Below are 27138 nucleotides of genomic sequence, written 5' to 3' on the forward strand. Positions count from 1 at the left end.
GTTCTGTTTATTCCCTTCAAATAGCTCCCTCCCCCTTTTATTTAAACGCCTCTCTCCCCTCTTTATTTTAATTCTCATGCTTCCAAGTCGGTTTTCCTTAATTGGTTTATAGGTAAGCTTTGCATGTTTATTAAGTGGCCCGTTCCACCCACACTCCGTTAATATAAAATTAAATAATAAAGATGAGGTGTGTCATAAACGCAGGTGGCAAGATTAAAGAAAATAGTAAAAAAATCAGGCTCGCTCTGAGGGACAAACAGGGCGAGCAAAGGAGCCGCTTTCCCTGCGCTAGAGGGCGCAAGAGAGAAGCTTCCCGGCTGCTCGCGAGGGGAGGCGGGCGGAGCCTGACGAAGGGAGGCCGCGGGCGGAGAGGCCGCCGCGCTGCGGTGAGTGGCGGGGAAAGGGAAATGGCTGCCGGCGCAGGAGGGAAGGAGCGGAGGCCCGAAAGAAGAGATGGGGAGGCCCGGCAGCTCTCACAGTGTTGTGCCTATGGGGGGAATAGGTTGGACGAAGAGGACGTGCCGTGGGACGGGGCGGGTGGGGAGAGAGAAGGTTTGCATTGGACAGGGCTCGCAGCATCATGGAGAAGGTTAGCGACAGGGGCAAAAGTGGCGTGTGAGGCAGCATGTTCCCTCAAATAGCGCTCTGGGTTTATTTATTGTGTGTTTTTTTCCTTGTGAAGGTCAGGTGTGTCTGCGTGTGTTTGCAGAGTTCCTCCACGCCGCAGTTCCCAACGCACTTCCTTAAAAAAACTTTTTTTTTGGCAGTCAGTGTGGCAAACGTGTTCTATTTAGCTGAGATTTCCTCACGCCGCCTTCCAGGGATGCATGCATAGCAGTTTGGGGCGCTCTCGAAGTCGCTAGCCCAGATGCCCCCCTTTTCTTTTTCTTTTTGAAAGGCCAGGAAGAGGGAGCATATAAAAGGTTGCACAAGTGGGTGGTATTGAGAAGAGACAGCGAGCCCAAAATGCTTCAGGAATAGTGTAAAACTCTCCCTGGTCCCTTGGCTGGACTCAAAGTTCCCTGCTGAGTTTGCAGCTGAGCAGAAGTCAAGGAAGGTCTTGGTATGCTTTACTTCACTCCAGCACCTGCAAATATGAATTGGGCGAATAGGGTCTTAAGTGTGGTGGCTTCCTTGAACTAATCGGGTTGGGGATGGAGAACCTGTGGCAATCTCAGCACAGTCCATAGTCTGGGATGGTAGGAGTTGTAATCCAACAACGTCTGGCAGGACGCAGGCTCCTCATCTCTGCTTAGATAAAAATCAAAACCAATAGTACAATGTAGGTCAAGCGGCAAAGTGACTTCCGACGCATCGTGAGCTTTATGACGGAGTGGGGCTTGAGTCTGACTATTTCCAAACCTCACCCCACACGGCAACTGCTATACAGTGGTGCCTCGCAAGACGAAATTAATTCGTTCCGCAACTCTCTTCGTCTTGCGGTTTTTTCGTCTTGCGATACACGGTTTCCCATAGGAATGCATTGAAAATCAATTAATGCGTTCCTAGGGAAACCGCCTTCAGACCAGGTCCGGGGACAGTCTGTCCCCAGACCTCTTCTGAAGGCTGGGGGGGGGGGACAAGGGCTTTTCTTCTCACCCCCAGCATTTTAAAAAACCCCGGGACAGCGGAGGGCTTCTCCGCTGTCCGGACGATCTTAAAATGCTGGCGGGCGGCATTTTAAAATCGCCCCGGACAGCGGAGGACTTCTCCGCTGTCCGGGGCGATTTAAAAGCCCCTGGGAAGGCAGGCAGGGGGGGACAAAGACTTTCGCCCCCCGCCCGCCTTCAGAAGGTGTTCCCACCCCGCCCGGCTTCGCAGCAGCGCTACGAAGCCCGGCGGCTGGGGCAGGTGCTCCCGCCCCCCCCACCCCGCTTCGGAGCAGCGTTCCGAAGCGGGGTGGCTGGGGCAGGTGTTCCCACCCCCCGCCCGGCTTCGCAGCAGCGCTACGAAGCCCGGCAGCTGGGGCATGTGCTCCCGCCCCCCCCACCCCACTTCGGAGCAGCGTTCCGAAGCGGGGTGGCTGGGGCAGGTGTTCCCACCCCCCGCCCGGCTTCGCAGCAGCGCTACGAAGCCCGGCGGCTGGGGCAGGTGCTCCCGCCCCCCCACCCCACTTCGGAGCAGCGTTCGGAAGCGGGGTGGCTGGGGCAGGTGTTCCCACCCCCCGCCCGGCTTTGCAGCAGCGCTACGAAGCCCGGCAGCTGGGGCAGGTGCTCCCGCCCCCCCCCACTTCGGAGCAGCGTTCGGAAGCGGGGTGGCTGGGGCAGGTGTTCCCACCCCCCCACCCCGCTTCGGAGCAGCGTTCCGAAGCGGGGTGGCTGGGGCAGGTGTTCCCACCCCCCGCCGGGCTTCGCAGCAGCGCTACGAAGCCCGGCGGCTGGGGCAGGTGCTCCCGCCCCCCCCCACCCCGCTTCGGAGCAGCGTTCCGAAGCAGGGTGGCTGGGGCAGGTGTTCCCACCCCCCGCCCGGCTTTGCAGCAGCGCTACGAAGCCCGGCGGCTGGGGCAGGTGCTCCCGCCCCCCCACCCCGCTTCGGAGCAGCGTTCCGAAGCGGGGTGGCTGGGGCAGGTGTTCCCACCCCCCCCGCCCGGCTTCGGAGCACGGGGAGATCGCTTCTCCCCACCGCCCCTTGCTTCAAAAGAGGTCCGGGGGCAGCGGGAGCGCTTCCCGCTGCCCCCGGACCTCTTTTGAAGCAAGGGGCGGTGGGGAGAAGCGATCTCCCGGCCACCCCTTGCTTCAAAAGAGAAGACCCGCTGTCCCCGGGGCAAGCTTCGTTTTGCGAAGCAAGCCCATAGGGAAATTCGTCTTGCGAGGCATCTCGAAAACGAAAAAACCTTTCGTTTTGCGAGTTTTTCGTCTCGCAAGGCGTTCGTCTTGCGGGGTACCACTGTACAAAGTTATATAAAGAAACTGTGTCCTGATCAGTTATATGTTTCTGATATAAATTGGTCATGTAAAGCCCCAGAGTGGTGGTGAACTAGGCAATAATTTTTTAAGAAGCATTTCTGTAATGCACTAGAGAGATGTTTTTAACATCTATATAGAGCCGCTGGGAGAGATCATTGGGGGGTTTGGGCTAGGTGTTTATCAGGATGTGGATGATATCCAGCTCTGCCTCTCTTTTAAATCGGAACCAGTAAAGGCAGTGAATGACCTGTGTGAGTGTCTGGAGGCAGTTGGAAGATGGATGGGGGCTAACAAGATTGAGGTTGAATCCTGACAAGACAGAAGTACTGTTTTGGGGGGACGGGGCAGACAGGTATGGCGGACTCCCTAGTCCTGACTGGGGTAAGTGTGCGCCTGAAGGACCAGGTGCACAGCCTGGGAGTCATTTTGGACTCACAGCTGTCCATGGAGGTGCAGGTCAATTCTGTGTCCAGGGCAGCTGTCTACCAGCTCCATCTGGTACGCAGGCTGAGACCCTACCTGCCTGCGGACTGTCTTGCCAGAGTGGTACATGCTCTAGTCCAGTGTTTCCCAACCACTGTTCCATGGCACACTAGTGTGCCGCGAGATGTTGCCTGGTGTGCCGCGGGAAAAATTAAAAAAATTGAAAGATTTTTTTTTAAAAAAAGTCAAATTTTTGATTGGGGCGCCGTCACTAGATGACCCCTGGGGTTCCCTCCCTCCCTCCCGCTCTGCGCCTCCCTCCTCCTCCTCCGGGGAGGCCCTTCCTGGCTCTCGGCCAAGGCTTGGCGGCTGCCACTCACTCACTCGCTCGCCCACCCGTCCCTCCATCCCTGCACCCGGCCTCTCCCCCTCTGTCCCCGGCGCGGGGGCTGCCGGGATCCGTAGTCCCCTCGCCCTTGGGCTCCGCGCCCGCGCGGGGTGCGCAAACTACGTTTCCCAGCGTGGCCTGGCGGGCCGGGCGTTTTGTTTGAAGCGATCTTCTCCCGGCCATGGAATGAGCGCAGCGGCGGCGGCCGGGCGGGCAGGGGCTCTTCCGCGCAGACCCCGCGCAGCCTGCCTGCGCCCCCGCGGAGATCGGGCGGCAGGATGGAGCCCGGGGATCCCCGCGGAGGCGGAGCGGCGGAGGCGGAGGCTACCCCCCAGGTAGGGCTGCGTCGGGGTTTTTTTATTTTTGCAATGCTGCATCCGCGCCGGAGGGGACGCATCGGACCGCGGGGAGACCCCTTGGCGGGCGTGCAAGGCAATGCATGCGTGCAGGCGTTGCATGGAGTGCAGTGCAATGCAATGGCAACGCGGCACCCTGCATGCATGCATGCAACTTCCACCGTTGCTCCGGACTTGGCAGGTGAGGGGGGTCCCCAGTGGACGGCAGAGAGAGCCGGGAGGGCGAAGGGGAGCCGGGGGGGAGCAGCGCTGCTCCCCGAGCCGAGCCCGGGGGGAAACTTCGGCGTCGTTGTGCCGGATGTTGGAAGCGGAGGCTGGCGGGGGCCCCTCACCTGCAAAACCTGGTCGCCTCTCATATATTTCGTGCATTGCATTCATCGCCCGCTTTCTCCTCCAAGGAGCTCCCGGGGGCGCGCGTGGTTCTCCCCGTGTTATCCTCGCAACAACAGCCCTGCGAGGTGGGTCAGGCGAGTGGCCCAAGGGAGCACCCAGGGATTGTCCTGGCCGGGTGGGGTGATTTGAACCCTGCTCTCTGCCCGGTCTTTGTCCTCATTTAGCCCCCACATGTGCATGACTGTGCATGACTGAGGTTTTTCCCCCTCGTCTTGGCTATGGTGTGAGTCTGTGCTGTTAATTAATGGGGTTCTGCCTTCGGAGAAGATGAGCCAGCCCTCAAGGAGGTGATTATGTAATTTGCTAGCAATTCATGTCCCTCCCGGCGTGGCGCTGCGCACTGACGTCACGGGGCTGTAATGGTGGTGTGCCTCGAGATTTTTTTCATGAAACAAGTGTGCCTTTGCCCAAAAAAGGTTGGGAAACACTGCTCTAGTCATCTCCCACTTGGACTACTGCAATGCACTCTACATGGGGCTACATTTGAAGGTGACATGGAAACGACAATTAATCCAGAATGCAGCAGCTACACTGGTGACTGGGAGCGGCCACTGAGACCATATAATACCGGTCCTGAAATACCTACATTGGCTCCCAGTATGTTTCCAAGCACAATTCAGAGTGTTGGTGCTGACCTTTAAAGCCCTAACCAGCCTCGGCCCAGTATACCTGAAGGAGCGTCTCCACCCCCATGGTTCAGCCCAGACACTGAGGTCCAGCTCCAAGGGCCTTCTGGCAGTTCCCCCACTGCGAGTAGTGAGGTTACAGGGAACCAGGCAGAGGGCCTTCTTGGTAGTGGCGCCTGCCCTGTGGAACGCCCTCCCATCAGATGTCAAGGAAATAAACAACTGTCAGACTTTTAGAAGATATCTGAAGGTAGCCCTGTATTGGGAAAAAATTAATGTCTTAAGTTTTACAATTTTTTTATATGTACTGTAAGCTGCCCAGAGTGGCTGGGGAAACCCAGCCAGATGGGTGGGGTATAAAACTACTATTACTATTACTATTACTACTGCTGCTACTACTACTACTACTACTACTAAATTGCTTTAGGCATACATTTGTCAAATATGATCTTAATCCATACAAGACTTTTCATTATGAACCATGTTTAACATACCGTAAATATACACAGCTGGAAGTTTGTAGACATGAAAACATGTTTCTTTTGAAGTTGACAGCTGTGCTGATATTGGCTCAGAAGAGAATAATAAAATATACAGTTTAAACATCATAATTTTGCTTGACACCTTAAAAGTGAAACTAAAGAGCGTTTCTAGTTCTCTTGCTCCCCACCAATTAAAATGTAACTTCAACATGAAAATAACATAGGAAGGGAATTAATCTGGAATAATATCAGCTGCAAACACCCACAGTATTTGAGAACTCCTTTCCTATAAGGATTCCTAGAGATGCTCTCCGTGATGTATGGGCAGTCAAAATGTATGAAATTTAAAATATTTCTGAAATATTGCCAATTTTTGTTGTTGCCAGAAACGAGAAAACACTCTCATCTCTGCCTCTTATGGCAAAGAGATATAATTTTACAGCTAGTCTTTGTATCTTTTGAAGATTTTTGTTAATTAACAAAAGGGTTGTTTTATTTTGCTTTGCGTCTAGAAAATGAGTGACAGTGATGATGATGTGCCTCAGCTTTCATCTGAAGCCTTATCTGCTCTGCAAGAGTTCTATATTGAGCAACAGCAGAGAGAAGACATTAAGGCAACAGAAAGATTTGATAACAATTCTCTTGGCTCAATAGAGGAGAACTGGGTAAGCAGGTGCATTTTGACTAAAATACAGTTTGTGGTAGCACTTCTATAGAATGGCACAGGATCACAGATATGCAGGACAAAATAATGAGAACAGAGGCACCCAACAAGACTGTCAATAGTTGGAATGCTAAATGACATCGAGATCCACCATTATTGTTACAGCTCAGGTGAAATTTTTTACTTGGTTTTGGCTTTAAAGTCAGCTTGCTGTATTGAGAAACAGTTCAGAGAATGTAAACTCTGGGCAAGCAAATTGTCTATAGTGGTGTGTGTTCCTCTGCTTGTTAGACATTGACCGCATTAGTATAATTGCACTATTTCCACTCATTAGCTTGCTTCTCATGGGAAACTTGCAGTTTGGGAAAGTGGAAGAGAGATTATCTTTTCCCTTCAGTGAAAAATTAAGCGGAACCGAAGATCCAATTTAATACTAAGAAACAAAGTTATCATTGGCTCAGTTTTTTCTACCTAACCTGTACTTTCCAGTTTTTCTCATGACAAAGAAATGGGTATGAACTGGATATTTGGAGGGTGCAGGGAACCAAGAGTGGAGCCAGGAAAGTCTTGTATTCTTGATCCCAGTTTGGGACACAAAACTCTCATCATTATTTCTTCCAAGCATGTGGTCCTCCCCCACCCTGCTTGTTTCCCATTCTAGTTTCCTTGCCCACTTCTCTTGGCGCTAGTTTCTGGTGTGTCACATAAGCCTGGGCCACACACATGTACATGTTTTAAATACTGTAACATACTAAGAATTGTTAACATGAATGTGATTCAGGAGTGTATGTCCACTGTCTGCACCCAGCAGCCAATCCTTAACCCCTGTTGCTGCTGATGCTTCTCTGGCTCCCTCCCCACACTCAGCATTGTCTACTCAGTCCATTGTATCTTATCATCTTGATCCTTCCACAGTCTGACCGTTCAGTTCTCTACCATGATCATTGACATGTTGTGTCTCCCTTTTTCTTCTGTGTGCCCTTTTTACTTCGGGGACAATGAAATGGAAAGAGAAAAGGACACAACTATTGGATATCTGTAGTGGAGGCCGTATACAACCCTGAGCCCCATTTTGCTTAGTCAGATGTCTGTGTCCCCCCCCCCCCCCATTCTGTTGACATTTATTGTATAAGAAAAGTGTATTACTGATATTTGTGCTTTATTACCCCCAGCAACTGAGCCAGTTTTGGTATGATGCTGAAACTGCGCTCCATTTAGCTAACGAGGCTGCAAGAGCAGTTGGAAGTGGTGGCAGGTGAGTTCTATAAATCTAGGAACGTGTTTTTGTCTTTTTGAAAATATTGTAATACTGTTTTCTGGGTTTTTTTTTTGTAGTATGTTAATGTGTCAACCTTTCTGTAGTACATCACTGTGATACAGCTTTGATAGTGAGACAACTTTGATCGTTAAAGCACAAGACTGTGAAATGTTGTTTATGATTTTTACATAGCATATAACATGCAAAGCTTCCCTTATCACCTACCTGTGACGAAGCAACCAACATTTCCGTTTTACAGATGAATTGAGACTGAGACTTGAGGCCATCTATTAATTTGTGCATGGATTTCAAGCCTCACTTCTGAGGTCCAAGGGAACTTTGCAGAATGATGCTAAGAACTCCTGTCCATCTCTAAGACCTCTTTTATATTTATTGTGAATTTGAGTAAGATGGCATTCCAGAACTGTTTGGAGGACCAATGTTTTCTGGTTCCTGTGACATGCCACAGTCCTAATTGTGCACATTACCTCTGTATGATCAACTGTTTCTGCAGTACAGAAGCTCAGCCCTTGGCTCCTACATGTGGTGGGGACTGCATTTCTTGGGGCATGAAAACTGTAATGGTTGAATATACACAATGCAGTCAGTAGAGATATCGTTGGAAATATGTGGATAATAAAAATGCATTGTTTAACCTTGTCATACCTGCAGATAGTTGTGGGAGTTCTCCTTTCTTAATAAGGAAGATACAGTCCACTTGGTGTGTGAGGGTTTTGTTTGCAGTTGCTTGTGAAGTTTCTTAAATTCAGTGATTCTAAGTTAGCATTTCCACTCAAAAAAAAAAAAGAAATCCTTCTTTTTCAGGTAATTGCTATGCCAATTCGAAGTTCAAGTTGCCACGCACACTGTTTAGCACAAGTTCTGGATTAAATATCTGAACCTTTTTCTTTATTTCTTTATCTTTTCAGAATAGCATGTGTTAGTGCACCCAGTGTTTATCAAAAATTGAAAGAACAGGACAACAAAGATTTTTCAACATGTTTATTGGAATATGACCAAAGATTTTCTGTGTATGGAGCTGAATATGTTTTCTATGATTACAACAATCCCTTGAACCTTCCGGCCAACCTCACAGCACACAGTTTTGACATTGTCGTAGCAGATCCACCCTACCTGTCTGAAGAGTGTCTCAGAAAAACTGCAGAAACCATAAAATACTTGACTAAAGGAAAGGTTCTGCTTTGTACAGGTATAAGCATTGCAACATCTAACATCTTATTATCTATAATTATAGTGTCTGCATTCATTTAAAAGGATAATGCTCACGACTTTGTACAGCATCTTGATTTGGGAAACAGTCAGCTCTCACAGAAAGCTGTTGTAAGGGGATATAGGATAGTGGGGGGAAACAGGAGTAGTTAAAAAAGATAATTTAAATATGTTATTGCTTTGCTATGATAGCAAACTGAAATCTCAATGTTGAGTCTGGACATTGGCTGCTCGGGGCAACCAGAGAGAAAGTCTATTTGCCTTCATGCCCTGCTTCTGAGAAGTCTGAGGTTGGCAACTGTTTGAAATGGGATAGGCCAACAAGAAAGTTCTTACTCGTTTTGTTCCATTAAGACATGATCGTTTGTTCATTTTCTGCTGCAGGTGCTGTTATGGAGGAATATGCTGCTAAGTATCTTGGTGTGAAGATGAGCAAGTTTATTCCAAAACATACTCGAAACCTAGCCAATGAATTTAGATGTTACGTGAACTATGATTCTGGACTAGATTCTGTTTCTTGACACTGCTCATAAAGAATTAACCAAATATTTCAGTCTGGGGCTTTTTCCCTTCTCTGGAGGTGTGAACATTTGTAATTTGTTTTTAACATTCAGCCATATTTGTGCTAATAGGAGGGAAGAGGTGATGAGAGGCGAGGGTTGAGCAAGTGGACATGGAACAGGTGCAATAACATTGGATAACCTTTCTCCCACCAAAACACTTCTGATACTCTGCCAACCCAAATGACAGGTCTTGCTCCCTTTCCTATTGCTCTTTATAATTCTGTGGGCAACTGAAGCTGAGAACAAGTGATGTAACTAAGTTCCTCTTCATGAATCCCTGGCAAGCATAAATCTGAACTCCAGCACTGGTAACAAGCTCCATATTTTTCATTATGAATTGCCACCTTGTGTATTTGATTTGTAAATAAGATAAATTATTGCCGTCTTAGAGAGGAAGGGAAAACGTTAAAATTTTGCACAGAAATGGAAGACTATAGTATTCTAAAATGCTATGTCAGAAGTTTTTTTTTTAAAGGGACATTTTATGTTATTAGGCTGCCATATTATCTTTCCAGGTGTATTGTGAACCTGACTTTATCACGTGGTTGAGTTGCAAAATACTTATTTCCCAATTCGGAAGAGTGTGACCCTCATCAAACACTCAAAGTGTATCTCACAGCATTTTTGCATACGAAACCTGAACTAATTTCATTTTTCTCTGAATAAGCCATTAAGCACTTTTGCAGCATAATATCCATTGATCCAAAGAGGCAATTGGATAACCTTTCTGACCTTTATCAAACTGAAGTTGTACGCACAGTACTGAATTCATTTTCTTACGCTTGTGTGCCATAAAATGTCCTTAGATTCTCTTGTATGATGTATTATGGTACAGGGACTTGCCAACCTTTCAAACTGCCTAAATCCTGTTCTGCTTTGGAGATGGGGAATGGCTAGGTTTTTATTCTGCCCCAGCCATTGGCTGAGCTGCAGTCATTGTACAAAACCCTAACTGTTAAAGAGTATTGGTTTGATTTTATGGATAATGAGACCTCCCTGTACTGAAGATACGGTGAAGGGGAAGGTGTGGTGCTCCTTCCTCTCTAGTCCAGCAAATGATTAACACAATTACTGGGAGGAAAGTTGCAACCATTCATTTTAGTTGCACCCTGCTCAGCAGTGCAGGATACTACTGTATTTTTCCGTGTATAGCATGCCCCGGTGTATAAGACGACCCCTATTTTTTGGGGACTCCAAATTAAGGAAAAGGGGGAATTGGCAGCAGGCCTGGCCGCAGCCACCAATCACCTGCCAAATCACCGCTGACAAACTCCTGCTCACAGATGCCACCAATCACCCGTCCCCCCTCTGCACTATCCGTTTATAGGATGACCCCCAATTTTTAACTTTTTTTTAATAATAAACAACATCATCTTATATGTGGAAAAATATGGTACTTCCCTTTTAAGTCAGTCTTCCCATTTTTACAATTCTCCCATTTCTCCAGTTTGCTTTGAAGAGCTAGCTGACATCCATGTCAAGTGTGATGTTAACATTTCCCATGGGGTTTCCAGCTTTCCATGCACTGGTGTTTACACACCTGCTCCTTCTTTCCCCCTTATATTTTGGGCAGAGGAAAGCTTCTCATAGACATCTGCTTGGCCACAGTGGGAACAGTCTGCCTGGACTAGATGGGGCATTGACCTGATCTAGCACGGCCTCTTTTGTGTTCTCATGAAGTTGAGTGCCCTGGCATCTTCATACAGCCCTGCATTTCAGCAGTTCCCACGACCATAGCCCCTCTCACTTGCCCAGCATCCCTGCAGGCTGCATTCTACAGGTGACAGCCACCTGTGCTTTAACTTATCCACCAAAGGTTTTACATTTTTGTTTGAATATGAACTAAATTCTGAAATAAGAGCAAAAGAGAACATTGGATACATATGCCCTGGCACAAAACCTTCAATAGTTCGAGTCTGGTTTGTATTCATTATCTCAGAACTCCAGACTAAGCCTGTATATTGCCTGTACTTTGAAATCTTGCCCTTACTTAAGCCGCCAAGTACTCTGCTCTTTGATTGGAACAGTTTCCTCTACAATAATAGTTGCATTCCCCACGCAAATTCTTATTCGTTCCCATTATGAATAATCGCCTCCAACCAAAATGTGCAGAGGTCATTAACTAGTTTGCCAATGTGGAAAAGATTCCCCGGGGGCATTTGAAAACCACAACTTTAGCGTTAGACACTTGCAGATACACATAATTCACCCAGTTTAGCATATGAACTGTGGTCAAATGGGTGCATTAAAATTAGCTGTTCTCTGATAGTGCATGCCAGTGAGTTGCATAGTATAGCAGTCACAGATGCCTCAACAGTTTGATGCTGGAAATTATGGTGGGATGCTGCTGGTTGTATTGTAAAATACAAGGCAGATGCAAGGAAAATCCTCTGTGTCGGTTGATTTCGATACTAAAGTGAATGACTACCACAATTTGCACCTCTGAATTTCCAATAAAAGTTGCAGGGAAGGGCTCCTGCCATAAAAGCTATATCAAATTATGTATAGCTGCCAGTGTTTCCTTTGAATTGTGCTCACAAATTATGTCTGGACTGCATTCAACAAGCATTTCTTTCCTTTTAAATCTGCCTTCCTTCCCCCTTCCCCCTCCCCACCACCCCAGTATAGAATGCAGAGATTCTGTTAGGGGTCCATGGACTCAGGGCTGTGAAGTAATCTCAAAGGAATGTTTGGTTGGAAGAGCCACAGCATAGTGCAGTGTAGCGCAGCGATGGAGAGAGAAATTAAATTAATCATTGGGAAGTTTTCTAGAAGAAGGACATGTTATGGATGCAAAGGTTAGCCAGGCTCCATTAGGCATATTTCAGAAGTTTCTACCTGGATTTTGGGAAATCTGAATTAGTTGATCTCTTGTTTCCAATTGGATTAGAAATTCACTGTTCTGTATTTGAGTTATTTTCTTCTTTTTCATTTTTATGGAGGAACATAGGAAGCTACCTTATAGCAGATACGTTTTTGCCCAGCGCTGCCTGTTCTGATTAGCAGTGGCTTTTCAGGGTGTCTGTCATTCCTCCCCATGTGTTGATAAAACAGTGGGGGGGAGGAAACAAACTTGATCAAGATTGCACTGCAATCCCTTTTCTACCATCTTACCAGTGTGTTCGTTAACATGTGTGTGGTAATACTGTAAAAATGCAATATGTGATTCTATACAATTGTGTGATGATTCTTTTTGGGAGGTATTTACCAGCGTGTCAAAACAAGTGTGCACATTAGTAAAACCGTCCAAAAATAGGTTCACATTGTTATGGATCTTCCTGCACTGTTTTATCAGTACAAAGGTGCATTAAGAAAGCAGTGGGGAGGGAGATGCCTCAGTTTTCAGCTCATTTGCAAACTATACATGCTGTAATTTCAGAAACTTAGAAATGAGAGCTAGATGGTGAAAAAAACGTTGTAATTTAAAAACTAATAATAGTTAAACTAGAGATCAGGAGTTAAACTCTGGGCAGAGCACACCAGAGGAAATAACAGAATGGAATAAATCCTCTCATCCCCAGAGTCCATTATGAAAAAGAAAGGATTTTGGCAGATACGCCTTTTCATGCAGAGATGGGCCTCTGGGTTGGAAGGAATCGTGGAAGTCAACTTGTCTAACACTCTGCTCAATGCAGGATGTACATTGCAAAGTGTGACTACAAAATCCCTGACATTCGTTCAGCCTCTGCTTAAATATCTCCAATGAGGAAAAGAGAGCTCAATACCTCCTGAGGCAGGCAGTTCCGCTGTTGAGTGGCTTGTACTCTTAGGAAGTTTCTCGTAAGGTTTAGCCAAAATTGGCTTTCCCACCATTTCCACCTATTTGTTCTAGATTTACCCTCGGGAGCAACAGAACACAAAATTCTTCCATTTGCTACATGAAGGCACTTCAGATATTTGAAGACAGCTGGAATGCCTATCCTTAATCTTTTCCAGGCTAGATGCACCCAGGTATTCTTTAATTGTTCTGTATAGGATTTGGTTTACAGATTCTTCCTCCTAGTCACCCTTCTCAGGTCATCATACTAGTTGCTATTCTCAGTTTGTGTCTTCCTTAAATTGAGGGGAAATCTTCATCCCCAAAATTTGCCACTCCTTCTACACAACCACTGAAGGTCCAACGGTGTCATTCTGGTCACCCTAAACAAAGGCCAAATGGCAAGTGCTGTGTCATGTGCAATTTGGAGATAGATTAGCAACCATCTACCCGATAGCTAGAAAGATACATGGAAAGCAACGCGGGTGGCGCTGTGGGTTAAACCACAGAACCTAGGACTTGCTGATCAGAAGGTCGATGGTTCGAATCCCCACGATTCCCTTCTGGCAGGAAGGTAAACGGCATTTTCGTGCGCTGCTCTGGTTCGCCAGAAGCGGCTTAGTCATGACCCGGAAGCTGTACGCCGGCTCCCTCGGCCAATAAAGCGAGATGAGTGCCGCAACCCCAGAGTTTTCCGCGACTGGACCTAATGGTCAGGGGTCCCTTTACCTTTACCTTTATCATTTGGTAACCTATTGATGTTTGCTAACATTACGCATTAGAAAACCATGGCTCACTCTCACCAAGTGGAATGGGTGACTTGGGAAATAGCCACAGAATATCCATAAAGGATGGTGCTTTCAGTGTAGGAAGTTACAGAGAAATGAGTTATAGACAGAATTAACCCTGTAAATTGAGCCAACAGCTTTGTCTATCATTGGGAGTTTAAAGAGGCAGCTGCCTCCAGCTTACAGAGTTTTCTGAACCTTTGCTGTTTAGAGCTCTTGGCTCAAACATTCATTTAATTTGGCAGATGCTTTCCTCTCTCACCGATGGAAGCCAAGGCACATTCCCCCCCCCCCCCCTTGGACAAGCAGTTTGGTTTCATTTATCTGATCTCTCATCATCCTTGTTATTCCCAAAGGCTCCTGCAGCCTGAAAAATCTAAAACTGATAACTGGCTTGTAAGCTGAAAGCTAAGAACATCTTAAAAAGGCAACTGGCATGTTTCCACACTTTTGAAAGGGGTCATAAACCAGACTGCTTTTCAAGCCGAGACTTCTCTTTCCATGATGTTATGTGAGCGAGAGTATATTGTATAGGGTTGGTGTGCATTTGCGGCATACACAATACTGCCCTGGTCAACATCTGAGCTGTAAACTGGGAAAACACCAGTACTTTACTCCTCGTTAACGCCAGCAGTAAAGTTCTTCTCTTCTCTACATTTCACACCTGCCCCTTGAGTAAACTATTTGTGGACTGATACTCCTTTGCACTGTGAGAATGCTACCTTTTCAGCGAGTCTGCTGACGCTGCTTTTGAAATGATATTTTGTGAAAGGTTTTCTTCCTTTGAACACAGAAGTAACAATTAAAGCCGAAACAAAAATAATCAGGAGTCCAGGACCTTGCACTGTTAGAATTCTAACATCATAATCCCAACATCAGGGTCATATCTTAAAGACACAGCCCTTTCAGCGACCTTTACATTAAGGATTTAGAAGATGTGACAAAAGGGAGTCCCCTATCATTTGATGTTCGGAGCAGATAAAAAATGAGCTGCTTGCACTACCTTTAAGGTTCAGTGTGACATAACAGACCCCAGGGCATATGTGAGTCTCAGAAGGGGGTCAGTGATGACGACACATAATGGCTCTGCTTCAGAGCAAAGCAAACATTTGTGGACCTCTGCCTTTATCTATAGCAGCTATTAGGTGGTACAAGCCTCATATTTCCTGGACCACTATTGTATCCCCAGAGCTACTTTCCAGGCGTGATTTCTTAATTTGTTCATTCCCATTATGATTCTTCAAATCTCATCATGGCTCTGTGTCACTGGACTGTGTCCCACCACACCTCCAGCTTCTGTCTTCGCAACGTTTGTAATGATATTTTCAAAGCACGCTGCTTCTATGGGTGGGCGCTATATATGCACAAGCACCACCTGGCCTCTCAAAAACAAGGGCCTCACAGCCGGGTACATTATCTGACTGCACTGAAGGGGACTGTATTTGAGCTGGCACAAACGTCCTGTGCATATGGACTGTCCTCCAATGGCTCATTATGGATGCAGGCTGCAGCCCACATCATCATGCAGGGGTGTGTGTGTGTTTATGAATGGACTCTAGAACTCCCAGAACCAGGGAATGGCGAAGCTAAAAGGACATGCAAAGCAACCTTTGCCATCAGGTTTCTTCTGGGACCTTCATTCTGATGGTGGCTTGCTGTTACGATTCAACGAGCAACTTTACCCCTTGCTTGTCTATGCTGGAATTTACACCATCTACTTCTTTTTCATGTACCTGTGGTACACAGGTGCAGCCCACTGGGATAGTGACATAATCCTCTGTGTAGACATAGCGTCCTCCGGTGCACGTCGTGGTTCGGCGCAAGATGACTGCTGGCATTAGCACCGGGACACTCCGGAAGTGGAAGTTCTCCTCCCCGTAAACACCAGTCAGGCAGCCCTTGCATAGGCAATAGGCTTCGGGGATGTACTTTGGATACCTTGCCGGGTCATAGGAGATTCTGTGCCAAAGGAAAAGAAAAGGGACTCAGTTCGTGCGTCCTATACCGTCTCCCAACTCCTTGTTTTATCCCAGCTGGAAAAGATTACGGCAAAATGTTGACAGTTGCTTTGCACTGCATTAAATAATGTTTTCGTTATTATGCCAAGGAGAGGGGAGGAGGGGAACAGCTGCAGCTCTTAAACACGGACTGCTTATTTGAAAACTTGGAGAGAGAAACCCTTTGGACAGCTCCCTAAACGGATCAGCATCTGAAACAAAGGCATGCTCAATTTCCTCGTTCATGCAATGGTAAGGTGGATTCATTCGGCTCAACTCTCTCATAGCCGATGCACATCAATTGTTTGCCCGTATTCCTTCCGGGGATTCTTAGCTGTAGAGGGTACGTCGTCTCTGTTCTCCCACACATCCTTAGAACTAATGCAGTGCCTTTGTTGTGGACAGAGCTGGACCCCTTTTTTCTGGCCCTGCTCCTGCTCGTTTTTAACAGCAGGCCCAAAATTCTTCCCTTATCACTCTTTGCCAAAAAAAGAAGCAGCTTGGGGAGGTGGCGCTCCAACAAAACAGTCCTGCCAACACAATGAGTATTAGATGTGCAATGTTTTAGCTGTGAGCCCCTAACCTCTGCACCCTTTGTGTGCCCCCTAAAACTCTTCCAGGGTTCCCCCCCCCCCCCAAAAAAACCCCTCTGGAGCAGATTTACACAGGGAGCACATGGCAGGAGCGGAGGAGAGGGGAGAAGTGTCATGTAACAGCCAAAACTCCTGGATCTCCCTTCCTTGACTTAGTAGGACCCAGTTACACTTTTGAAGGACTCACAGAGCTGCAATGAATGTGTAGTTCTGCCCTTCGTCATAATAGGGGATATTTGTCTACTCACAGGCAGGCGATAAGTACCTATTTGTAAAAGCAAGGAAGGCAAAAGCAGGTTTAAATAAGAGGTGGGGGAAATCGGATAACCTTTCCTTTTCAGAAGCTGTTGCTGCTTGGAAGCTCACTAACAAATGCGGAATGGAAGAAATTAGGCGTAATTCAAAGCCATGCTTGGGGACATGTTTGGCACAGAGCTCCAGCATCACATAGATGGATGCTCTGGAAAGAGGAAGAACATGACCTCTGGCTTCAAATGGAACACAAAACTAGATCCAAGTTTCTGCAACTCATGTCCATATGTGGAGCAGAAGCGATTTTTCCTGAGAAAGCTCACTTTTTGCACAACCAAGCTTCATTGCCTTGGTGCAGAAATGCCTTCTTTTAAAAAGAAAGGCTTTGGTGCCTTGAGCTATCTGTTCACGTAGGGAATCCCTGCCTGTCTACAATAATACATGTGATACAAGTATAGTTATATTTACCGTATATAGCATTCTAGGAAATAGTAAGTCCTGAGAAAGATGCTCACATGCTAACACACCAATAAGGAAAAAGGGAAAAAGGTGAAGCAGGGTTTTCTCGGTCCAGTTTTTTCTTCTTCTGGTAAATGCCATGGTGCCTAAAGACTGCCTGACAGTCAGTAAATCAACTGGTGCAGCTTTTCACACACAAATGGCTACATGCAAAAAAAAAAAAACCCATGAAGGATAAACAGGGTCTTCATGGTATGACTGTGCTTTATTGTAAAACAGGCTTTCCCATTTGTGACACGTTGACTTTCATTTAAAGAATGAATAGAAAAAGATTTAGGTGTTGTTTTTTTAATGAGTGGGAACCCCCCCCCCACTCAAAACCCTATTAGTGCTTCAAACTCCACGTACCAGACTTACCTAAACACATCCACCCCATATAAATATGACCAAATTAACCTGCTATAGGAGAATGGTCAAAACAAATTTATTGCACGATGCTCACTATTTACCATGGTTTACATTTTCTAAAATATTCTTAAGCTGTGCAAACTAGCACTTTGGGAAGGCCAAGTCACTCACTGACCCATTCTTATCCAACTCTGACGCTGATCTAACCAGAACATATATTTGTGCACCTGGAATTTGTATTTGGAGTGCCTGAATGTACAAAAAAAGTCTAAAGAAATGACTACCTTTTAGATTTTTGAAATGCATGTACAAATCGGTTAAAGGCAAACAGGACTGAGTCCCAAGAGCTTATCCAATTGCATTTGCTATTGCTGTTAACAAAATTATATTTGCTTCAAACCTTAAATGTTTTGTTGCTCAGTGTCAGGAGTGAATTAATAGTGATTCAATATGACTGTAGTCTGCCTAAGCTTCCTACAAGTTGGACTCTGTTCAGGATGTCTGGAATTAGTCATTAAAAATACAGAAGAAGAACGTGAAAGCAGTAGTGCCAGTTTGGGCCCTATAGAATGGAGGCTGCAAAAATAAGTGTTACCAAGAGTCAGGGAGTTTAATGTTGCAAAATACTTGTGTGCCTCCCTTGAGAGACACTCAAGAAAAATATATGTCTTAAGCTCGGTCTCCTAAATCCTTTAACACTTCTAAAACTCTTTGAGTGGCAACTGAAGCCTATTTGGAATTAGGTCTTTGAAATGTATATAGGACTAGCAGACTTACAGTTGGCCTATTTAACTCGGTATTGTCCACACTCACTGGCTGCAGCTTTCCAGGGTTTCAGGCAAGGGACATTCCCAGCTATACCTTCTGCATGCAAAACATGAGCACTACTACTAAGATATGGCCTTTCTGCTTAAAGTTTAATTGATTTGGGATAAAGAAGATCTCTTCCTGCGGATTAGAATCCTGATAATTATGTTTTCTTTTGTACTTTGCTGACTTACTCAAGCCATTCAGACTAGTTTAAGTAGACTGTTTCCTTACACGCAGGCACCTCTAACATTTTGACCATTTTCTGTATTCAAAATCCAGTGAAATAAAGAAAAGAAAAAAGAAGGCAGTGGCTACAGTCTTAAGCATGCTTGCCAGACGCATCTTCCACTGGAGCTATTGGTACACTCTGCTGAACAGCAAGGTTTAGGCTCAACATATTAAAGTTAGATCCCTGAGTGCGTTTTAAAGAGCCCAAATGCTGTTGCTCATCCAATTTGAGAGGTGGAATTTTCAGCACAGAGCATGAGAGTTACAATGGCAGTGCCATTTTTTACATGCAATTTGTTCCAATGTATACCTACAGGTCTTTCCAAATGCTTCCACATCTCTGCATTGCTCCGTATGATCGTTTCTGCAAGCGAATGGCACTAAGTGACCTGGTTCGTCTACAGTACACTGGAGAACCTCTACTTGTGTTGTGTTAGCTTTCCCCTTGCAAGGGCGCAATTTCAACTGAACAATCCCTTAGGTGTGTTCTTTGATGAAACACTTTTGTGGTACTCTGCACCTGTGTGGTGGCTCTGCATCTTCTAAGCATGCTGATGCTGAACTGATGCCAAATCAACCTGCTGACGTAGTCCTAAGGACTATGAGCTGAGATGAATTGAATTGAATTACACATATGGAAAGGCAGCGCATGCCACTACAGCAGGGTTGAGAAAAGGTCTGCTTTGGCCTGCCAGACCATTTCATCCAAGTCAAGCCCACAAGTCATAGACCCAGCGTTAGATATGGGACCTGGCGAAGCTGATAATGGTGCGCAGGCACTGCTGAACAGACGACTGGCATTGCCTGCAAAGTCCTGTGCTAAAAAGGGCCACCTGATGACACTGTGATGTTAGGTGATTGACAGATGAGTAGCCCCACCCACCTGTTGGCTTGCATGAGTAGGTGGAAGAATGATCTGGCCCAGTGGCCAGATCCTGTTCCCTACCTCTGCACTACAGATCCAAAAAGGCTTATGGCAGATCTGTCTGGCAAGACTATCCTACATGTGGATTTCAGCAGATGCCTTCTATCTCTTTTGTGAAATAACCCAGTTGCCTGAGCTAGGAATGCAGCCACACGGACCGGAAGGAGCAGTGATAAATGGCAGCGTATCAAACTGGGGTTAGGTGTCCAGGGAAGAGCTGCAGGAAAAGACTTTAGGCCTGGATTTATTTACCATCACCATCATTAATAATAATCTGGACTCTAAACTGGTCAGGCCAATGACATCTGGAGATGACATCACAAGGGGGAGCTGGTGAACAAGTCAGTGAGGAGATGAAAAGTAATCAGGAGGGGCCCATGCAGAAGGGAAACAAAGGCAGGCGAATTCGAGAGCGGGACATCTCAGCATCTGTGCAACTGGGTGGAGGAGAGAGCATGTGCAGGGGAGCACAGCACAGCTCTCTCAAGGACCGACAAGATCAGTACAAATTTTTCAGGGGGTACTCAAGTGTATCGACACTTCTTTTTTTTAGTTGTTAAAAAGTGCAGCACTTACTGTAACAACTTTATGGTGAGTACCAGCACCTGTTTTCTAGGGGGGAAACCACTGGACAGCATAATAATAATAATAATAATAATAATAATAATAATTTATTTATACCCCGCCCATCTGGCTGGGTTTCCCCAGCCACTCTGGGTGGCTTCCAACAAAATACTAAAATACAATAACCTATTAAACATTAAAAGCTTCCCTAAACAGGGCTGCCTTTAGATGTCTTCTAAAAGTTTGTTAGTTATTTTTCTCTTTGACATCTGGTGCGAGGGCGTTCCACAGGACGGGTGCCACTACCAAGAAGGCCCTCTGCCTGGTTCCCTGTAACTTGGCTTCTTGCAGTGAGGGAACCGCCAGAAGGCCCTCGGCGATGGACCTCAGTGTCCGGGCAGAACGATGGAGGTGGAGACGCTCCTTCAGGTATACTGGACTGAGGCTGTTTAGGCATTTGAACTGGCCTCTCAGGTTCCAACTTGTTTATAGGAGGCATTACCCATGAAATAAAACATAAATACTTTTGAACTCGCCTCTCTGGTACTTGGGTACTTGCATCTACTTAGCCAGAGAAAAAGAAGAGCCACTAAACAGAAACCAGGGACAAAACAACTTAATCCTATTTCTGGTTTTGTTGACTGCCCTGATTAATCAGAACTGGAGGCTGAAAGCTGTTGCTTAGACTAGGCATAGGCGCCGACTCCATGGGGCTTGAGGGGGCCCGAGCCCCCTCAAAAATTCGTTTGGGGGGGCTCCGCCCCCCCAATAATCTCCGGCGCCCCTCCAGCAGAGCGCCATCGCCGCCCCTCCCCCAGCCCAAAATGCACAGGGTCGGGCTGCATGCCTCCTGCCCTCCCTCCCGAGCAAAAGCTCCACCCAATTTCCTCCGGAGCTGATTAATAGGCGCAGCACGCTCTCCCCTATTCGCTCACGAGGAGGCAGCGCCACTTTATTTGCATATTCATTATTCATGAGCTTTCCCGGGCCCCCCCAATATTTTTTATAAGTCCGCGTCCCTGAGACTAGGCATAGTTGGGACCAGGACTGTGGACTCGACTTTTGCTTTCTAATTGAGCCCTGTAAATTCAGGAGCACAACACAACTGAACATGCGCTCAGTATCAGAGCTGAGCTCACAGTACTTTTGCACAAAAATCAACTCTTTGTCTTCTTCCAAGCTTTCTTCACTTAAGCAGCCTGATATTTGGGGGGTGAGGGTGGGGTGAGAAAGCTTTTCCCTTCCTGCTATTGTTACACAATGGGAAAAATAGAAGCCCTTGTAGATCTAGTGCAAATCACCCAGCTGATCTACCAGTGGATCCTTCCAGAGTTATTTCCTGCCCAAGATCTATATATTGTAGGTCAACCTTATGTGACCTTCAGTGTTAATAGTATATTCACATTTTTAAACTACTCAGGCAAAATATAAGTGCTATTTTTGATATTTCAGTACAGGATATACAGAGCTTCTGTTTAGAGCGCTGTCATTCAGTTTGTATTCTTTGTAAACATTGTTTCTAAATACATAAAGTTAGTTTTAAAATACCATATTGAGAAAACAGCTGTTTTTAAAGCTAAACCAGGCAGAAGACAAACCACATAAGCCAATGTTTATTAGTGGCCATTAAAAATACAATATTTGCATTTCCCACAAAGGTATGTAACCAAATGCAAATGTTATTTATTCAGAGTATTATAATAATAACAACACATGTTTTTAAAATTAGAAACTGCCCCACTTTGGATGCATTTGCTTTTAATTCTGTTCTTCCTGTTGTGACACCTGTATGCACATTTAAAATAGCAGCTTCCCAGATGCTGCGGTTGAGCTAAATATGTGACAGCCTAATTACTAGAGATCAGAACAAGACACCCAGACCCTGTTCTGCTCACCTGTCCTGCTGCTATTAAGTTGGGGTGGGGGGGGAGTGAATCAGCTGCAAGCACAGCTCTCATAGTTCTGCCCTGATTTTTAAAAGTGCAGCATTAAGCAAGGTCTGTCTCATGACTAATTTCCCCCTTCAAATTCAAGAATCAGTAGTTCTAAGAGACCAGAAGAGAGATGAAGAAACGGCCTCAATAGATTGGTCCTATTCGACACAGGTCACATGTGTGGCGTCTCCCTTCAAGCCACAGAGCAGAGGATGGGGAACCTGTGGCTCTCCAGATGTTATAGGGACTATGACCTCCACCACCCCTAACCATTGGCCATGCTGGCTGGGGCTGATGGGAACTGAAGTTCAGCGACACATAGCCACAGCGCCATAGGTGGAGAGATAAGACAATCACACAACCCTACTTCACAGTTTAAGCTAGGGAGTGGCAGGTGAATTGCATTCACATTACCTGTAGGACCAAGGAGAGACGCTGTTGAGGTTGATAGGGAGCCGGTATACCTTGTCCGCAGCTGATCTGCCCCCTGCTGGACAACTGGTATTGTGATCTTTTTCCAGAGGCTCCAGCTGCAAGGTGTGATGGAAAGCGCTGAGCATCCCTGCTGTGAGTCGCCCGTACAGCTGCTCCAGAAGCTCTTCAGGCCGGTCAGCGCAGGTTCGAGCACGCAGTGGGCGCTTGCTTACCTTGAAAGTCTCTAATCCAGGGTAAGGGAGTCCACACAAGAGAAGGCAGGCAAGCACCCATACCTATAATGTACAGGAAATGAAAACATATAAAGGATGCTTTTCTAGGTGTTTGCTTCCCCGACACTTCCACATCTGAAGGAGGATAACAGGTACACCAGTTTTAGTTCGCAAGAGAGATTTGCAATGGAATCCTACACATCTATTCAAAAGTAAGCCCTATCAAGTTAAATTGGACATAATCCAAGAATAGGCATAGCCAGGATTTAAGTTAGGGAGGAAGGACACCCACCTGCCATCATCCTCTGTCTAGCAGATTTGGAATGAAATGTCTCAACAACTGTTGTTTTAAATTGCTTTATTTTGACCCCAAGTGCTCAGAAAAATCTGTCAAAATCTTTCTACAATTTCTACTTGTTTAAGTATTTTTATTTATTTACTTGACACCCCCCCCCTCAAGCAGGTACACATATAAAGATTAACTTTAACGAGCTAGCCTATCATTGGTAAATCACTGGTAAATCATTTTTGATAGGAACTTAGATCTGTGCATATAAACTCATCAAACAGATAAGTCAGCATCCAGAATTCAGTTTTGAGATTGATGATGCCCATCCTTCAAACAGGTGGTGAGAGGAAAGCGCAGGGGGGCATGGATTCCTAGATGCACAGTCTCAGGGTGATCAATGTGGGGTTTAGAACTTCTGGGCAAATAGGATCTAATCCAGCAAAAGGATTTAATCTTTGGTAGGTTCTCGAGTAAAACTGTTTATTTCACATTAGGAATCCTTTTCCCAAGCAAGAAAGACATCATTCTGTCAACTAAGTAGGTGCCATTGGCAGAGGATGCCCAAGTATAGAAATCCACGGCGCCCCAGTAAACCTGCACAATATCACACCTCGCCCCGCTCTCCTAATCCTTGCGTCTGTTAAATAACTACAGGTCGGGAGCCTCACTCCTCGCAGTTGCAACGCTTGGTCATAGAACTTCGAGAGCTGGAAAGGATCCCACAAGGGCCATCTAGTCCAGCCCCACCTCGTTGCAATGCAGGTTGTTACAGCGACAGCCCAACAGCGTCCTCAGCCCTGGTTGGCGGGGCGGCAGTGCGAACGATTCTCCCGCTGCGCAACCGCGCATCCCAGCCGCGCTCCCTTTCGCGAGCATCTCAGCTGGCAAGAGGTAATTCTCTGCCCAGGTCACGCTTCCCATTCGGACCGAATTTAAAAGCTGCTTCGAATTTATTCTTTATTCTTATTCTTATTCTTATTTCTTCTCCCTGTCCCGGGGAATCCTCAACCCAGTGACGCCCACCGGCTGTGAGGAAAAGCACCCCGCGCGCCCCTTGGGAAGAGCTCCGCCGCCTCAGCGCGCGCCTTTCAACCAAATCCGCGCCAAGCCTTCCAGCCCCGCCGGCAGGAGCAGCTTGCAGCAGCAGCCGCCGCCGCCGCCGCCTTAGCAAAGGAATTGGAGCGACGGCAAGCAGGCGGGAAGTTTGCGCCGAGGTTCCGCGGCGTCGCGCGCGCCTCCCCGCTCCCTGCGCACTCCTTACCTTGGCCGTTTGCATGGTGGGGACGCGCGCGCGCCGGGACCCGGAGCCCGGCCAGGCGCGCGAGGAGCCTCTGGGAAGCGTCGGCGCGTGAAGCGCTTGCTGATGGCCTTGGCTCTCGCGGTTGGGGGGGGGGGAGCGGGCGGCGAGAGGAAAAGTTGGAAGAGTGCCCCGCTTCGCACTGCGTCGCCCCGGCCTGCCGGTGCCAAAATCATTTTCAGCCCCGGCCGAGGGGGGCTGCTTCGCGAAGGTTGTTTTTTTTTCTCCCTTCGCTGGGGTGTGACTTGAGCTAGCGGGAGGCAGGGGGAGGTTCTCCTGGCCGGCGAAGAGTTTTGCCGCGCTTGCTGAGGAGGAGGAAAGCAGGGGCAGCAGGCCTCCTCAGGGTCCGCTCACCTGGGCCAGAGGCCTAACGATCCTGCAAAAGTCAATGATCTAATCTCCCCACTGTAGCTCTTCTTTGATACCCCTCAACAATGCACTTGCAAATCAGCTGTTGCGCGAAACCATTCTGTGTCCCAATCAGCAGAGAATTCAATGGGAAAATCGTAAGATGCAGCACGCTGTGTAAAAAGAATGTCAACGCCACGATTCCCAAGCAAGGGATCCTCGTAGGCTTTCATGGCGTTGTTGTTGTTTAGTCGACTCTTCGTGACCCCATGGACCTGAGCACACCAGGCACTCCTGTCTTCCACTGCCTCCCACAGTTTGGTCAAACTCATGCTGGTAGCTTCGAGAACACTGTCCAACCATCTCGTCCTCTGTCGTCCCCTTCTCCTTGTGCCCAGTGGCGTAGCGTGGGTTGTCAGCACCCGGGGCAAGGCAAGTAATTTGCACCCCCTAACCCGTGGATTTGCACCCCTAACCCTAACCCCCAGATGTTGCGCCCGGTGCGGCCGGCCCCCCCTGCACCCCCACGCTACGCCACTGCTTGTGCCCTCCATCTTTCCCAACATCAGGGTCTTTTCCAGGGAGCCTTCTCTTCTCATGCCGTGGCCAAAGCATTGGAGCCTCAGCTTCACGATCTGTCCTTCCAGTGAGCACTCAGGGCTGATTTCCTTAAGAATGGAGAGGTTTGACCTTCTTGCAGTCCATGGGACTCTCAAGAGTCTCTTCCAGCACCACAATTCAAAAGCATCAATTCTTCGGCCATCAGCCTTCTTTATGGTCCAGCTCTCACTTCCATACATCACTACTGGGAAAACCATAGCTTTAACTATATGAACCTTTGTCGGCAAGGTGATGTCTCTGCTTTTTAAGATGCTGTCTAGGTTTGTCATTGCTTTTCTCCCAAGAAGCAGGTGTCTTTTAATTTCGTGACTGCTGTCACCATTTGCAGTGATCATGGAGCCCAAGAAAGTAAAATCTCTCACTGCCTCCATTTCTTCCCCTTCTATTTGCCAGGAGGTGATGGACCCAGTGGCCATGATCTTTTTTTTTTTTGATGTTGAGCTTCAGACCATATTTTGCGCTTTCCTCTTTCACCCTCATTAAAAGGTTCTTTAATTCCTCCTCACTTTCTGGCATCAATAAAGTGTATGCCTTCTCAAAGCCTCCATCGAAACACAGGCTACTAACATCTTTTTCTGTGGGTGGTTCACAAAAAGTAAGGTCCTGAATGTGAATTCTAGGTGTTTTGATTCTACTAGATCCAGCTTGCTAGAGCCATCTGTTTTAATTTTACAAAATTCCACTGATTACTTACTGTTGAGCCTAAGCAACACTTGAATTATGAGGGTGTTGGGGCATAATGAAACCCACTCCAACACCTCCCAATTTTAGCCAAATTGCAGGTCTGATGAAAATGGGGCCCAGGTGGGTCTCCCCTCCTGTAATTCAAATATTATGTATGGGCAGAGCCCTACAAATATCCTCGAGATTCATGCCAAAGATGATCTCTCGAGATGCATCAATAAGCCTTTCTTACTAGAGCATGATTGCAATAACTTCTCAGAATTGAACACAAAGCTGATTTCTACCAAGTTGTCTGGTAATGTCAATTATATTAAGGCATGGTATTTCAAGATCTCAGGAGGTACCTGGCATTTTGAACTAGAGCCCTTGAAACATGAATATTCTATCATTTAACTATTGTTCTTCTGATTCACTTAATTAAGAGAAATAAAGCCAGTTTTGATAAATAAGCATTAGTAAGCATTCCACCTTTCTGTGGAAGCATTTCGCAGGCTGGAATGAGAAGGCGATTGGGCCGCATCCGGCCCCCGGGCCTTAGGTTGCCTACCCCTGAGTTAGATGCCTCTATTTTATATGCAAATTTCTGGTAGTGGCACCCTCCATGTAGAACTCCATGTAGAACTCCATGTAGAACATGCCAAGGAGATAAAGAGCTAAACAACTTTTAGAAGACATCTGAAGGTAGCCCTGTTTCGGGAAGTTTTTAATGTTTGATTATGTTTTTATATATGCTGTAAGCCGCCCAGAGTGGCTGGGGGAAACCCAGCCAGATGGGCGGGGTATAAATAATAAAATCATTTTCAAAATGACAACAGTGCTGTCATTGAAAAAAACACGTAGAGAGACTGTGTTTATGTTACCTATTATTAGATTTATTTACCTTAACTTCCTGGGGTAGGTTACAACTATAAGTGTTGCTTTGGGGTGTGCTTCATTCCCTGTCTACAAAATATAATTACTTTATGAATTGAGTGAGAGAGACAGTTTGGAGAACAGCAGTTTAATTTATCCTAATTTTGCTCCTTTCTTGTTCAAAACAATATATGTGAGTTATCCCTCGCAAAAAAAACCCCCTCAGATTAAACAAAAGCATTTGGGGGATTTCCACTATATTGTATCTTTCTAACTTTCTGCCTTTTACAAATAAATATGACAGAAATGCAGAAAGGAAAACAAGGGGCCTCTGCAAGCTGAAAGGGTTTTTGTTAGCTTACAGGAGAAGCAAATGCATAATTTATGATTCCCCTG

General features: G+C 46.6%; 2 protein-coding genes across 6 annotated transcripts; one reads left to right on the forward strand and one right to left on the reverse strand.

Moving 5' to 3' along the window:
- The first annotated feature begins 288 nt into the window (after positions 1 to 288).
- Positions 289 to 11787, forward strand: EEF1AKMT1 (EEF1A lysine methyltransferase 1). 5 transcript variants are annotated; one of them, XM_083499047.1, is made up of 7 exons: positions 341 to 1392; positions 2897 to 3469; positions 4903 to 5342; positions 6087 to 6239; positions 7411 to 7493; positions 8426 to 8706; positions 9111 to 9272. In XM_083499047.1, exons 4-7 carry the CDS (start codon positions 6090 to 6092, stop codon positions 9245 to 9247), a joined length of 651 nt encoding a protein of 216 aa, XP_083355173.1. In that variant the 5' UTR covers positions 341 to 1392; positions 2897 to 3469; positions 4903 to 5342; positions 6087 to 6089; the 3' UTR covers positions 9248 to 9272. The 5 variants fall into 5 exon arrangements, with proteins under 5 accessions (XP_083355172.1, XP_083355173.1, XP_083355174.1 ...); XM_083499046.1 differs by lacking the exons at positions 2897 to 3469; positions 4903 to 5342 and having other exon boundaries at positions 289 to 386; positions 9111 to 11787; XM_083499048.1 differs by lacking the exons at positions 2897 to 3469; positions 4903 to 5342 and having other exon boundaries at positions 366 to 502.
- On the reverse strand, positions 8484 to 24559 carry IL17D (interleukin 17D). The gene is given in 4 exon segments (XM_083499050.1): positions 8484 to 15500; positions 15502 to 15793; positions 22419 to 22714; positions 24202 to 24559. Coding segments are annotated over 4 exon segments (633 nt in total). The 5' UTR covers positions 24217 to 24559; the 3' UTR covers positions 8484 to 15470.
- Positions 24560 to 27138: the final 2579 nt, after the last annotated feature.

This window comes from Podarcis liolepis, assembly GCF_965112155.1.
Source record: "Podarcis liolepis genome assembly, chromosome: 4".
In the NCBI taxonomy this organism is placed as follows: domain Eukaryota; kingdom Metazoa; phylum Chordata; class Lepidosauria; order Squamata; family Lacertidae; genus Podarcis; species Podarcis liolepis.

Excerpts from the sequence above, each read along its gene's own strand:
- EEF1AKMT1 (XM_083499045.1), top strand. Across the intron at positions 6,240-7,410 it reads GCTCAATAGAGGAGAACTGG|CAACTGAGCCAGTTTTGGTA; the intron begins GTAAGCAGGTGC and ends TATTACCCCCAG. Across the intron at positions 8,707-9,110 it reads AAAGGTTCTGCTTTGTACAG|GTGCTGTTATGGAGGAATAT; the intron begins GTATAAGCATTG and ends TTTCTGCTGCAG.